The sequence below is a fragment of the Copadichromis virginalis genome, linkage group LG19 (genome assembly GCF_057382275.1).
Source record: "Copadichromis virginalis isolate Kocher_CV1m ecotype Utaka linkage group LG19, C_Virginalis_male_GT1.1, whole genome shotgun sequence".
NCBI lineage: Eukaryota > Metazoa > Chordata > Actinopteri > Cichliformes > Cichlidae > Copadichromis > Copadichromis virginalis.
The window spans coordinates 2,658,393-2,674,317 of record NC_140636.1 but is presented as its reverse complement, the minus strand read 5'-3'; the positions used below and the strand labels follow the sequence as shown (position 1 = coordinate 2,674,317).

Here is a 15,925-nt window from a genome sequence, read left to right as displayed (position 1 = left end):
TGGATGGCTCTAAATGTTCTAAATCTAAATGAACAGAAAACTGAGGTCATTGTCTTTGGTCCTTCTAACCTTTATGACCTTGGCCCCTTAGAAAACTATAACAGAAAACTAAATTGACAGCAATTTAACCTTTGATAAACAGATAAATAATGTAGTCAAAACCAGCTTCTTTCATCTTCGCCTAATTGCAAAAGTTAAACCCTTTCTCTGTTTCAGAGATTTTGAGAAAGCGATCCATGCCTTCATCTCATCTCAACTTCTGTAATAGCCTCTACTTTGGTGTTACCTCTTCATCAACTGGCCAACTGTAGCTAGTCCAAAACGCGGCAGCACGACTCCTAACTGGCACACGCAAGTGAGATCATTTATCTCTTATACTTGCATCACTACACTGGCTGCCAGTCAGCTTTCAAATTGACTCTAAGATCTTAACACTTGTTTTTAAGACCTTGCGCATGGACTAGCCCCTACATATCTTGCTGATCTCCTAACCTGGTATTCTCCCCCAAGATCCTTGAGGTCTGCAGACCAAATGCTTTTGGTTGTCCCCAGGTCCAGACTAAAACACAGAGGAGACCGGGCATTTCCTCCCCAACAGTGGATACTTTTAAAATCTGTCTAAAGACCCATTTTTATTCTCTGGCTTTTGATTCATCATAAGTTTGTTACCATTATTCTTTGTATGATTTTATTCTCTTCTAAAACAATATTCTATGTTTCTTTTATGTCTTCTGCTTTGTCCATTTTATTGTACAGTACTTTGGTCAACACATGTTGTTTTTAAAAAGTGCTATATAAATAAATTTGAAGTTGAACTTGATCACCCTGTGTGCATTGAGTCCGTTGTGTGCTACATTTAGGGTTACTCGTTACGGCCAAGGGTAAATGGTGCATGGGATGCAAAACCTGAAAATCCTTACAATACTTTTGAAACCATTAATCAAACGCTCAGTTTTCTAAGAATTTTGATCATTTGGTTGAGGAAAGAAGTATACAGGATTAGAGTTTCTCGCTGTAACTCTTTCTGCATACATACTCTTACACTTTTCTGTGCACATCACCATGAATTCTTAAAATGAATAGAGATCGCAAAAGACACATTTTGTCATAAAAAAAAATCAGATCTATCTCTCTAGATAGATTTAGCTAAAAAGCATGGAGGTAAAATTCTGTTTACTATGCGAATGCTGATAACAACTGCAACACAGTAGCCCACACTGATGTTATGTGTTTTTTTTCCAGACCTCCCCTGTAACATTTATTTATTTATTTAAACTAATGACATGAGTCAAATCTTTAAAATCAGTGAATGTTGCCATTCTTATGTGCTGTCATGGTGCTCCTTTACCTTGTCTGGCAAGCTAATGATGAGTTCTGCATCACCAGGTGACCAGCTGTGTCTCAGCAGAGTTTGCAGGAAGTAGTGGCTACAAGCTGCAAGGACAGCCCTGTGTGCTCGTAGCTCCCTGCCCTCTACAAGTACAGTCACATCGCACAAGATGCCCTGCCGCCGTTGATCCTCCAGGCACAACATCATATTGGCACAGTGGACTTTGGATTCATATACGTACAGAGGCGTTGCCGCCCCACTATCTTGCTGCTTGCCTGTCGACATCACTCTGTGTAGCACCCTGCACAGAGAAAAGACACATGTCAGGACACAATATCAGTTAAGCTTAAACTATTTGTATGAGTAACATTTTATTTTTCAAAACACCAAAAAGAAGTAAATAAGTAAATAATTAAATTGGGATTAGTGTTGTTCAATACGAGTGATTTCCTTTACAATCTTAAGGACATACCAAGAAATATTTAGCCTGGTATTAAAAATACTGATCCGATACAGATACTTTGTACATGAACTTAATGTGTTTGGGGGAAAAAAGTAGTCCATCCATCTTCTTCCGGTTATCTGGGGCCAGGTCTTGGGGCAGCAGCCCAAGCAGAGAAGCCCAGATCCCCCTCTCCCCAGCCACCTCCTCCAGCTTGGGGAACATCAAGGCATTCCCAGACAAGCCGAGAGATAATCTCTCCAGCATCTCCTGGGTCTGCCCCGGGGCTCCTCCCAGTGGGACATGCCCGAAACACCTCACCCAGTAGGCGCCCAGGAGGCATCCTTGTCAGATGCCCGAACCACCTCAAAAGGCTCCTTTTGATTTGGATGGCTGAACTCCTCAACCTAACGGAGAGGCCAGCCACCCTTCGGAGGAAGCTAATTTTCGCCGCTTGTATCCGCGATCTCGTTCTTTCGGTCACTACCCACAGCTCGTGACCATAGATAAGGGTAGGGAAGTAGATCGGCCACTAAATTAAGAGCTTTGCTACAGCGTCAGCATCAGCATCACTGCAGCTGCAGCACTAATCCATCTTTCCATCTCCTACTCCCTTTTCGCATCACTCGTGAACAAGACCCCGAGATACCTAAATTCCTCCACTTGGAGCAGAAACTCCTCCCTGACCTGGAGTGGGCACTCCACCTTTTTCCGACTGAAGACAATGGCCACAGATTTGGAGGTGCTGAATCTCATTCTCACCATTTCACACTCGGCTGCAAACCATTCCAGTGCAAGCTGGAGGCTGTCACCTGATGAAGTCAACAGAACCACATCATCTGCAATGTGATGAATAAAAGTAGTGTATTTCAAATTATACCTTTATAGTGAATACAAGACCTCAGACTATTTGTTGTAATAGTTTAATTATGAACAATTATCATGCAAAAAATAAAAAAACGGAAACATCAGTACCTACATTTTAAAATATGCAATTAACCGGCAAAAACAAATGTATACCTCCACACAATTGGTCATGTATGGAACTATTAGGAACAAACTTTCCACTGTACTCAAAAAGTTGTTACAATTTTTTTCAGCAGAATAATATAGTGAATAAAGTGAACTTTACCAACTAAGACATCTTAAATATGTCATTCTAGTACATTATTAATAGTTTAAGGTACAGCAAAGAACCTCAGGTAACCTTCAGTAAATGTGAGTCAGCATTATTTATTTGTACATTCTGATATCGTTGATTTAAGTAACTGTTTAACCAATAACTATCCCTCTAATACAATGTCTCTCCAGCTTTTTAATCAGTAATCCAAGCTCTATTGTGTCAAATGGTTTTTACTTCAATAAACACTACCAAAGTATATTTTCTGTTATCCAATGCATTTGCTATGTCTTCTGATAGCTGCCATACAGCTAAAGCTATTAACTATAGCAGACATATTTGCTCTAAACCAGTAATGTCAGTCAGTTAATAGACATTTATTGTTTTTTCTAGGAAACATGTTTCAACTGCAGACACATTTCAGTAGTTTTACTATACATTCTATGTTTTTCTTACTAGCCACATTTTAGTTCCAGTCCAATCTGTGGACTTTTGTAATTACATTTTTACATTTTATATCAATTATTTCTTTTTCATTAACTCTTATAATAAAAAAGGAGTACTCCCTCCTTTAATAGTTTAAAAAAAGTTTGGTGTTCTAGACTTACATGTATTAAAACCAAACTGCAAACTGCTTTACTGCTGCATATTTTCCTGCACCCTTTGACAAACACCTGGTCTATTCATGCATACAGGCACTTTAAAAAGGTTTTTTCAGTGCACTCTCTGAACACTTAGATGGCACACTTGTTCTTGGAGGCGACCTCAACCTTGGACTAAATGAAGAAATGGATAGGCTCAATACAGCAGGAACTCAGCGTAATTGGCAGTCCACAAATATAATCAAACAGTATATGAGCGACTTTGGTCTTTGCGATGCATGGCGCTCCCTTCACCCCACCAGTAAGGAATATACTTTTTTCTCACATGTCCATCACTCCACCACTCTCGTCTGGATTATTTTCTGGTCAGCAGCTCACTGCTGAACGACATTTCAGACACTGAGATTCACCCTATAGCTGTCAGCGATCATGGTCCTGTATCTTTAACACTAATGCACAAGAATAATACTACGCCAAGAAAAAACTGGAGATTTAATACATCACTGCTTAAAGATGAAGACTTTATTAAATATTTAAAAAAAGAATTTAGACTATAATGACACTCCCGAAACATCAGCATCTGTTCTATGGGAAGCAGGGAAAGCTGTGACGAGAGGTAAAATAATTCCTTTCTCATCACATAAAAAGAAAGAAGAAAACAAAAATATTCAGGAATTAGAAAAAACCATCAAATCCCTAGAAGAAGCCTACGTGTCCCACCAAGATCAGGAAACATTGAACAAAATACACAAAACAAAACGAGAATTAAATGAGATAATTGATAAAAAAACAAAATTCTTAGTACAAAGACTACGCTTACAAAATTATGAACATGGTAATAAATCCGGTCAATTTCTAGCAAACCAGCTAAAAATAAATAAAGAAAAAACAACTATATGTGCTGTTCAAGATTCATCTGGGAACACAATATATGAACCGATACAAATAAACAACATTTTCAGGGATTTCTATAAAACGTTGTATTCACCACAAATAAACCCATCTAAAAAAGAAATTGATCAGCTTTTGGACAACATAACTCTTCCAAAATTATTAGACACTCAAGCAATGGCACTGGATTCACCACTGACACCAGGTGAACTCCAGGAAGCCCTGATAAGTATGCCCAATAATAAGGCTCCAGGTCCAGACGGCTTTCCTGCAGAATTCTACAAAGAATTCTGGTCGATTCTAGCACCAGTTTTCTACAGAACGTTGTTGGAAATTAGAGAAAAGGGCAGACTTCCATCAAATATGAATTCTGCAAACATTAATCTCCTGCTAAAACCAGGCAAAGACCCTGTATATCCCTCAAGCTATCGTCCAATATCCCTTATAAATGTAGACCTTAAAATAATCTGCAAAGCTCTCTCAAAGAGACTGGAGAAAATAACCCCCCTCTTAATTCATCCTGACCAAACTGGTTTCATAAAAGGTCGGCACTCATCAACAAATACACGTAGATTACTTAATTTGATAGACTACTCATACAGTAAAAACCTAGAAACTACAATATTCTCTTTAGACGCAGAAAAAGCGTTTGACAGAGTTAACTGGAAATTTCTATTTGCAACTTTACACAAATTTGGTTTTGGATCCTCTTTCATAAACTGGTTAAAAATATTATATAATTCCCCAACAGCTTGTGTTAGAACAAATGACCAGACATCCTCCAGCTTCTGTCTCTTGAGGGGCACCAGGCAGGGATGCCCACTCTCCCCTTCACTGTTTGCAATTTTTATTGAACCACTAGCAGCAGCAATTAGACAGAATTCAGTAATTAAGGGCATAAAATGCAAGAACGTGGAACATAAAATCAGCCTTTATGCGGATGATGTGTTACTCTTTCTCCAAAATTCACAAACCAATATCTCTGGGGTGATTGAATTGATAAACTCTTTTGCAAGAATATCAGATTACTCAATTAACTGGTCAAAATCTACAGTTCTACCGATTAATTGCTCCCTCCATAATTCCTCTTCTACACCACTGCAATCGGGAAATATAAAATATTTAGGTATTAATGTTTCTCCCAAGCTTGCAGATCTAACTAAATTAAACCATATCCCACTTTTAAAGAAGGTAGAAGATGATCTGGCTAGATGGAAATGTTTACCCATATCACTCATGGGAAGGGTTGCCGCTATAAAAATGATGATCTTGCCAAAAATAAATTATTTATTCTCAATGATCCCAACTAAACCGCCACAAGATTGGTTCAGATCTCTAGATTCATACATGAACAAATTCCTTTGGAAAAATAAACCCCCACATATAAGCTTAAAAACACTACAAAAGACCAAGGATAAAGGAGGACTAGAACTGCCTAACTTTCAGCACTACTTCTTAGCCAACAGGCTTCAGTTTATCTCAGGATGGCTAAAACATACCCTCTTAGATGAACCTTGGCTAGATGTAGAACAAGCACTTTGCAATAATCTAGAGATTTCAGATCTACCATTTATCAGCTCAAACATCCAACGACATGAATGCTTCAAAAGCATCAGCATCAGCTCTTCTCTGACAGCATGGTGGGAGTTTCTAAAATTGACGGAGTTTTCATTAATCCCATGCAAACGTACACCTATCTGGAACAACCCTGACATATTACAAAACAATAATATGATAAACTTTCCAGATTGGAGTGGTAAAGGAATCAAAATACTTATATATAAGTATTTGATTCCTATATTAGAAGGAACAGACTTTATTCCATTTGACAGACTAGTTACACAATATGGGATCAACAAGAAAAGATTTTTAGAATATCAACAAATTAAATCCATAGTAAAAAAGAAATTTAAACCGGGTCAAGTTGAACTACAAACACCACCAAGTGTGGTTCAATTTCTTACTCTTAAACCCCCCAAATTACTATCCAAAATATACAGAATGCTTTCTAAAACAGATGAATCAGTATCACTTCCTATTGCAAAATGGGAAGCGGATTTATCAGTTAACTTAGACCTAAACTTCTGGTCTCAGATATGTTTAAAAACCTTTCATTTAATTAGAAATCCCAGTCTGCAATTAATTCAATACAAAATACTACATAGAGTGCACTATACAGGTCATCGGATATTCAAGATGGGTTTTACGTCTACCAACAACTGCTCACACTTCCAAACCAATTCACCGGACAATTATATCCATGCTCTTTGGTTCTGTCCACCAGTTCAGACGTTTTGGCGCGAGATATGTGAAGATGTCACTTCACATATAGCCCATATGGTTTTCACTGCCCTATGCATAGCCAAGAAAACAGTCCTCATGAACTGGAAAAATAAAAATAATCTTAATTCTAACCAATATAGAAATGATCTATTAGATTACATTAGTCTTGATACAGCCTCTGCCATCACATCAGATCAATTGCTCTGGGCTCCTTTGATCAGCTCCATCACCTAGTGGGGGTGGGGGGGTCATAGTTTGGTCCCACCTTTGCTGTTGTGATTGGTGTGGGGGTAGGGACAGGCTTGGGGCGTTGGGGGATTCCCCAGGAGCATCATCCTTGGAGGGTTCAACCCGGGGTTGCGGTCATGGCCTATTAAGGGCTCTGTTGGCTCTTAGGTGACGGTTTCCTCGTGGCTGCGTGCAGCGGGGCTAGGGGAGGGTCTGTGCTGACGGACGTGGGTTACTTACCTGGTAGCCTGGCTGGCCCTGGGTGGGTCCGGGACGGGCGTGAGGTTCTGGGGGTGCTCCGACTCTGGGCTGGGGCCCTGGCCGGGCCTCGGGGGCTTGGGTCCTGGTTGGTATGTTGCTGGGGTTGTGGGCGGGTGGGTGTATGGGGGCCCAGCCCTGGCGCAGGGTTCCGCCGGCTCATCGAGCCACCTGGGGGGCTCTTCAACTGGTGGGGGAGGCTGTTACATCTTGCAGGAGGTCTCCTCTCTTCAGGAACTCACTCTGCAGGAGGAGGAGATATAGGAGAGGTGGAGGAAGATCTCAGCCTGGGCGTCTATTGTCTTGTGTAGTATGGAAGATGAGTCGATGATGGGGTGGTTGCAGTTTTCCTTGTGGTGGGGTCGGGTGGGCTGTCCTGGGCTCTGTGGGGCCAGGCGGGGCTGCTGAACTAGGCCCCGGTCCGGAGGGGCCTATATTTAATATTTAGTATTTACTGTTACATTCCCATAGATCATCGTGATGTTGTTTATTATGTTGCTCTTTTTTTTTCTTCTGCTTGTTCTCTCTTTTTTCTTTCTCAACAGGTGATCCAGGTGATTGATATATGTATTTTTTGTCTGCTTATTTTGTTGTTTTTTGTCCTTTATCTCCGTCCCTCTTCCCCGCTGTTTTTCTTTCCCTTTCTTTTCCCCAGTAAAAAATCTGTCCCGTATTTAACAAATAAACAATAAAAGGTGAATCAAATAGACCATTACGGCAAGGCTGGGATGGTCCATTTGGTAAAGTAAATCCGTTGGGCATCTTTCTTTGCCTTTAGACAATAATTCTGATGGCAAAAGAGCCAAACGGGACAAGCAAAAAAAAAAAAAAAAAAAAAAAAAAAAAAAAGAAGCTATGATTCAGTTTCTAATAATGTCTCTTCAAATGATGCTGTAAAAACAGATACAGCGTACGGAAAAAATAAATACAGACACAATGGACAGGATACTGTTTAAACTTGTCATTTTACACACACACACACACACACACACACACACACACACACACACACACTTTATGTATTTGACAGAATTCCACACAGATTGTGGGCAGCTCTGTCCAGAAGCTTTTCATTGCGTTTCATTTTCATGCTGTAGTACAATAAATCTGACACAGACAGCTGAGCATGCAGTCTGTATTTCTCATCAACATTAGGCTCTATATGTGTGTCTGCTGACTCATGGTTTTTAAACAGGCACATCCTAGCACTGGGGGTTTGCCGAAATAGTACTAACGTTCTGTTTTTTCTCCCTGCTCATCTCAGCACTGCAGATCATCTCCTGCATTACCTTACCAACACTTCAGGCTTATCCCATTCAGCACTGTTTTTTTTGTTGCCTGAATACTGTCCGCTGCCACTATTTACCCACTGGACTCCTTTTTTCATTAAGTATATTTCGGCATTCTGCAAGATTGAAAACAAAATAAAAATAAACAGCAATCCTCAAGATTGCTATTTGCTGTCATACAGACTTTGGAAATACAGATATTATTTTTATAGTTTAAGACACATCTTGTGGCTTTTATCAATGGATCAGTCAGTAAAGAAGCTCCAGCAAGTGAACCGCATGCTAAAAGATTTTTGTCAATTTGCCTTTTTCCATTTTTTCCATCAATTTAAACTAAAGACCTGTATACACATTCTGGCGGAGTATCCAGAGAAAACCCATGTAAACATGGGGAAAGCATGCAAACTCCACACAGAAAGGCCCTGGCCGGATGGTGGAGTCAAAGTCAGGACCTTGTTGCTGTGAGGTAACAGTGCTATACGAACTCCCAGTCTCAATTTGGGTCAAGGACACCCGCTCTACTGTTAAGATTATGCTTAAAAATTAACTTTTCGATGACGCTAAGGAGCAGCTAAAGAGCTGTTAGGACATTTTAGGAAAAGTTGTATACATTAGAATGTACCATAGATCAGGTAGATATGGATAATTTTCTGTCTCAGATACGCCAGCCGTGTTCAAGGGAAAACAAAGACAGCCTGGGCGCAATATCGGACCCCTTCAACAAGAGCAAGCTATACAGAGACTGAGTTCTTAGAAGTCCCGTGGGAATTTCCCCACAGACTTTTATGAGGAGTTTGTATGTGAGTGAAGTTGCCCCCCCCCACCTTCTTCAAATCCAACAAAAGTGGTATCAAACGTTTGTGCTACGTTTGTGCTGGTTTGTGCTGCAAAAATTTTCGTTTGTGCTGCTATCATTTTAAAGATATTAATAAAAATTTCTTGAGGTCATCAGAGGTCAACCAGCCCCCCCACATTAATTAAATCAAACAAAATGGGTGTCAATCAACTGTGCTACGTTTGTGCTGGTTTGTGCTGGTAAAATTGTTGTTTGTGCTGCTTCTGTTTTAAAGATATTAATGAAAATGTAAAGGTCAAAAGGTCAACCAGCCCCCCCACATTACCCAAATCAAAGAAAATTTATGTTAAACGTTTGTGCTACGTTTGTGCTGCAAACATTTTCGTTTGTGCTGCTAACATTTTAAACATTTTAATAAAATAACGTCTTGATGCGTGCTTAATCATCCAGGTAAGTAAATCCCAAAAGGTTGATTCTGTCCATCTGGACATTTTCAGCTGGAGAAACGTTTCGTCACTCATCCAAGTGACTTCTTCGGTCTCAGCTGACTGCAGGTTTCCCCAACCTTATAAACACATGTGAGTGAAATTGGCCCCCCCACCTTCTTCAAATCGAACAAAATTGATGTCAAACATTTGTCCTGCAAATTATTTTGTTTGTGCAGGTTATGTTTCCCTAATTTTATAAACAGTACATGTACAGTGAGAGAGAGATGTTACATCTGTCTTCACTTGCATCCCAGTCATAGAAGCGTTGGAGGTCGTTCATAAGAGATTACAGGATCATCCCAACCTCAGCAACAGGACCACTCTCAGCACTGATCAGTTGTGTTTGCTTTTGGAACTGTGTCTTAATTCCACCTATTTTGCATAAGGGTCAGTACAGGCAGAAACCAAGGTGTGCCATGGGTTCCCCCAGGCCCCTGGTCAAAGTCACCAAACCAGTTCGTAAGCAGGTACAGGTGTGGCCAGAAGGGTCCTCAGAGGCACTGCAAGACTGCTTTTCCACCACAGGCTGCCACACACGACAACACCACAGACTTTCAGGAATATACAGAAACTGTTACTGCCTACATCCCAAAATGCATCGATAATGTCACAGAGACCAGGTGTCACGGGTTGCTTAGAGGATCCACTCGCAGGACTCATGAGTAGCGTTTAAACAGAGACGGTTTATTTACAGATCTTCACCAAGTGTATGTACAGACAGTGTGGGGTTAGTGCTATATACAAGACGTGAGGGGCAGGTCTCCAGGGAAAACGGGGAAATCACACACGCGCTCAGTTCAACCTCTCTCTTCTCCGCTAGCGACCAGTCGCTCCTTCCACACTCCACACGGGGAACCACGGGGAATCTAGGAACAAAGAAACACTCGTTAAGTCTCTGAGACGGAGGCACAGGAAACTTAAGCTAGACGTGTACTGACTAGAGCCTTCACAACAATCCAGCGTTGAACAGCTGATCTCCTCCTTCTAATATACCAGCTGGTCTGATGAGGCCCAGGTGTTCCCAATCCAGGAAGGCGTGGACCGAGGGCGTGAAGCCGCCATGAGTTCCGCCCCTGCAAAACAGGGCAGAGAAGAAGAGAGGGGGAGAGAGAGGGGAAAAGAGAAGAGAAGGAGGGCTAGGAGTGGAGAGATTCTGATCAGCACCTTGCCGATCCTGCAGGTTGTGACACCAGGACTATCACTGTCCGGGCCAATCAGAAACCATGGCTCACAGGTCAGGTTTAAATGCTCCTAAGGTTGAAAAATGCAGCCTTCAGAGCCGGGAATTAGGTGAGCCAAAGAACAGCAAGGGCAAACCTGTCACGTGGCATCAGCTACAGCAAAGCTTCAGCGACAGCAGAGATACTTGGAGGCAGTGGCAAGGAATACAAACCATCACAGAGTACAAGCCCACTCTGCAGACCGTGGTGACACAATCCCCAGACAGTGTGTGGAGATCCCTTGCCAAAATCAGTACCGCCGTTCCCACATGCCTCAAAGCCTCCAACATCATTACTGTACCCAAGAAGTCATCTACCTCCTGCTTTAAGGACTACCGTCCTGTCAAACTCACCTCCATCATTATGAAGTGCTTTGAACGTCATGCATCAAATCAAATTATTGCTTTCGTCAAAACGCTCAAGTGATGATGGAATTTCAGCTGCCCCTTACTCAGCCCTCACACATCTCAACACTAGAGACTCATATGTCAGAGTGCTGTTCATAGACTTCAGTTCAGCTTTCAGCATCATCATTCCCTCTCATTCACAAACTGGATCTGCTGGGGATCAGCACCTTGCTGTATAACTGGCTGCTAGATTTCTTGACAGGAAGACAGCAGATTGTACGGGTCGACAGCAACACCTCCAGCCCAAGAACACTGAATATGGGGGCTCCCCAAGGATGTGTGTTGAGCCCACTTCTCTTCACTCTGCTGACCCACGATGAGATCTACTACAGGGGTGAAGTTAACCATCTGGCAGAGTGGTACAGCAACAACAACCTGTCCCTGAATGTGGAGAAGACCAACAGCGACTCTACTTCCTCTGCAAACTGAGAAGCACAAGTATGACTCCTGCACTGGGTTCTGCAGGAAAAAATGACAATGCACCTGCCTCATTTGGAAGGTCCTCTCCATTACAGGTGACTACACTCATCCCTTCAGCAGCGTCTTCAGTTTGCTGCCATCAGGAAGGATACTGAAGAGCCTCTGGGCCAGAACACACAGACTGAGAGACAGCTTTGTCCATCGGCCTGTCAGGATGCTGACCATCTCTGAATCGAGAAGGGGGGCCCAAGGGTACATCTTTCGCCATCCTACAATGCTGTGATTGTGGCCATTCCCCACTTTCTGTGAATGGTACTCAGGGCCATTAATCAGTAGGCTTTGATTAGTTGTCATTGATCAATGGTCATAAGAATTTGCATACTAACAATCATGGAACTAACCCCCCAGCACTTTGTTCATTCAGAGGTGCTAGTTTCCTTCACTATGCAAATGTACTGTTTATAAGGTTGGGAAAACCTGCAGTCAGCTGAGACCGAAGAAGTCACTTGGATGATGACGAAACGTTTCTCCAGCTGAAAATGTCCAGATGGACAGAATCAACCTTTTGGGATTTACTTACCTGGATGATTAAGCACGCATCAAGACGTTATTTTATTAAAATGTTTAAAATGTTAGCAGCACAAACGAAAATGTTTGCAGCACAAACCAGCACAAACGTAGCACAAACGTTTAACATAAATTTTCTTTGATTTGGGTAATGTGGGGGGGCTGGTTGACCTTTTGACCTTTACCTTTTCATTAATATCTTTAAAACAGAAGCAGCACAAACGACAATTTTAGCAGCACAAACCAGCACAAACAGTTGTTTGACACCAATTTTGTTTGATTCCATTAATGTGGGGGGGCTGGTTGACCTTTGATGACCTCTAGAAATTTCTATTAATATCTTTAAAATGATAGCAGCACAAACGAAAATTTTTGCAGCACAAACCAGCACAAACGTAGCACAAACGTTTGATACCACTTTTGTTGGAATTGAAGAAGGTGGGGGGGCCAACTTCACTCACATGGAGTATGTCCAGTCACACTCTGCATATCTTGCGTTTATTGAGATTTGGAAATGTCTGCTGCGATTTTGGGCTACATCTCTGCTTGCTAGCAGCGCAATTCTTCATGCAAAGTGATGCAAGACGAATCACTAGCTTTTTAGCTGCAGTTCGCTAGTAGTCCTGCTATGTTAATTTTGCGTCATGCACATACCTGAAACCACGGAATGTTGTAAAGGTGCCTTAACTACATGATTATTTTTGTGTAATGTGTTTTTTGTTGTTGCCCTTCAGTATGTTTTAATATTCACTCAGTGTTTACTGTGATTTGCAAGGGCCAGCAACAGAGTTGGAGTTGTTTATGCCCCAGCATCTAAATAAACGGCGCGGTCCGAGCCACAAATTGAACGCCTGTGTCATACTGGTCTCTCTACTGTACACCCTAATCCAACACAAAATTACACAACGCAGAGTCCGGGTTGTAGGGAGGCCCCTGCACTGGTTGGGTTACAAGACAGTATACCAGGGGTGGGGAACTGCAGGCCTCAAGGGCCAGTGTCCTGCAGGTTTTGGGTCTCACCATGGGTCAACACACCTGAATCAAATGATTAGTTCATTACCAGGCCTCTGTGGAACTCCAAGACATGTTGAGGGGGTAATTTAGCCATTTAAATCAGCTGTGTTGGATCAAGGACACATGTAAAACCCGCAGGACACCGGGAGTTCCCCCACCCCTGCAGTATACAGTTAGTATAAAGATGGAACTCACTGAATGAATAATGTAACCTAACATAAACCATGAACACCACATCTATGACACCAGTGCAATACGCTGTTCTTTACTTTAAATACGGCAAACTAACCTGTTCATTCTGCACTAAACTGTAGAGTACTTTTATACAGTCTTTTATACAAAGTTAGTACACCTTAGTTTGTTTTGCAGGATGTTTTGGAATGTTAAAAATCATAACTTCACATCATATACAGAGCCAATAACTGATTTTAAAAATATTGCTAGTGGTACTCCTCATCCTCCTAGTAGCACCTGCTGGGGATCAAACTCTGGTAATTGGCGATTCTGCCTTTATACTAGACAGTATACCAGGGGTGGGGAACTGCAGGCCTCAAGGGCCAGTGTCCTGCAGGTTTTAGGTCTCACCATGGGTCAACACACCTGAATCAAATGATTAGTTCATTACCAGTTCATTATTAGAAGAACCAGATACGGTTGCTGCCTCTACCTGAAGCCAGATCGGAAGCTTAGCATAACAATAATCAGTAGGCGAAACCCACTGCCAGTGCAATAGAGCTCTTAAATTTGCTGCCCAGTAATAATGTCTAAACACAGGGAGACCTAACCCCCCACTGGAAGTATTTTTTTGAAGATGAGCCTTGGATATCTGAGGGGGTTTTCATGCCCAAATGAATGAAAGAATCAATGAATCAAGCTGCTTAAAAAATTTAAGTGGCAAATAAATAGGAAGGTTTTGAAAAAGATATAAAAAACGTGGCAAAGACACCATTCTAACTGCATTTATTCGACCAATCAGAGACAGTGGAAGCAGTTTCCATTTTCTAATATCGTCTTTGAGCTTGTCCAGCATTTCCAAGAAATTCAATTTATAGAGGAGTTTGGGATTTTTAGAGATCTTAAGGCCAAGGTAGGTAAAAGATGTAGTCACTAATTTGAATGGGAGTGAGCTGAGGAACTTTGGGCATAGATTATCTGTTATTGGCATAAATTCAGATTTGTCCCAATTGATCATATATCCTGATAATTTCCCAAAGTGTTTAATGCAATTTAAAAGATTAGGGAATTAAATTTCTGGTTCAGGAAGGCAGATCAGTAAATCATCTGCATACATATTAACAAGACTTTCAACATTCCCAAATTTAACTCCCTGTATACCAGGGTGGTTTCTTATGTTAATGGAAAGGGGCTCCAGAGCTATATCAAAAAGAAGCGGTGAGAGGGGATCCCCCTGTAATTGAAAGGGGGAGGATTTATCTGCGTTAGTGAGAATGCAGTACACCGGACACAGATAAATCATTTTAATCAATCCCTAAAGTACTCCCCAAAACCAAATTGTTTTAGAGTCTCAAATATATAAGGCCATTCAATCTGATCAAACGCTTTTTGGGCATCCAGAGAAAATACTGCTGTTTTAGCCTCTTTTCCATAACCTGAGTAAATTGTATTTAATAATAAACGGACATTATTAAATGACCATCTACCAGGAATAAATCCTGTTTGATTAGGATGTATAATTGTTGAAATATGTTTGCTCAATCTTGTAGCTAAGACTTTGGTTATGATTTTATGATCACAATTTAAAAGAGCAATGGGTCTATAATTTGCTGGGTCACCTTCCTCCTTTCCAGTTTTGTGAAGCAAACAAATATTTGCATCGTAAAGTGAAGTTGGTAACCTTTTATTTTTAACGGGGGTCATTTATCATCCTAAGCATGAGAGGAGTAATTTTATTTTGGAAGGCTTTAAAGAATTCATTACCGAATCCATCTGGGCCAGCTGTCTTTCCAAGTGGTAAGGCTTGGATTGTTCTTAAAAGATGTTTTTCGGAGACAGGGGAATCAATTTCATCTCTCAGGGCTTCATCTAATTGGGGAATAGATAATTGATCGAAGAAGTTGCTAAAATCGCTTTGAGAGGGTTTAATTTTACTAGAATACAGATCTTTATAGAATTTGGTAAAACAAGTATTAATTTCCTTTGGATTAGTACTTACTTTACCGGATTTCATTATCACTTTTTGAATTGCTCGTTTTGCTTGTTCCCCTCTAAGTTTATTTGCCAGCAGTTTCTCTGGTTTATCTCCAAATTCAAAATGTCTCTGTTTGAGCTTCAAGAGAAGATTGCTAATGCGTTTATTTAAAATTGTGTTATATTCATACCTTAATTTCAAATTTTCATTTAAATCAGTTTGCAACAAAGATGATCTATATACTTCTTCCAGTTCAGGAAGCTTATTTTCTATTTCTTTATTTGCCTTTTTCCCAATATTTTTTTCTTGGAAGATTCAAAGGAAATAATATGACCTCTCATCACGACTTTAAAGGTCTCCCATAAAGTAGAATCCGAAACTTCTCCGTTATCATTAGTAGCAAGAAACATATCCATATTCG

General features: G+C 40.9%; 1 protein-coding gene across 1 annotated transcript in view; it reads right to left on the bottom strand.

The window, feature by feature from the left end:
• The window catches only part of LOC146685363 (transcription regulator protein BACH2-like), a 65,908-nt gene that overhangs the window by 38,124 nt on the left and 11,859 nt on the right, over positions 1–15,925 (bottom strand). The window contains exon 2 of the mRNA XM_085440610.1: positions 1,349–1,631. Within this exon, the coding sequence (XP_085296736.1) occupies positions 1,349–1,615 (267 nt within the window). The 5' untranslated portion in view covers positions 1,616–1,631. The remainder of the gene's footprint in view (positions 1–1,348; positions 1,632–15,925) is intronic.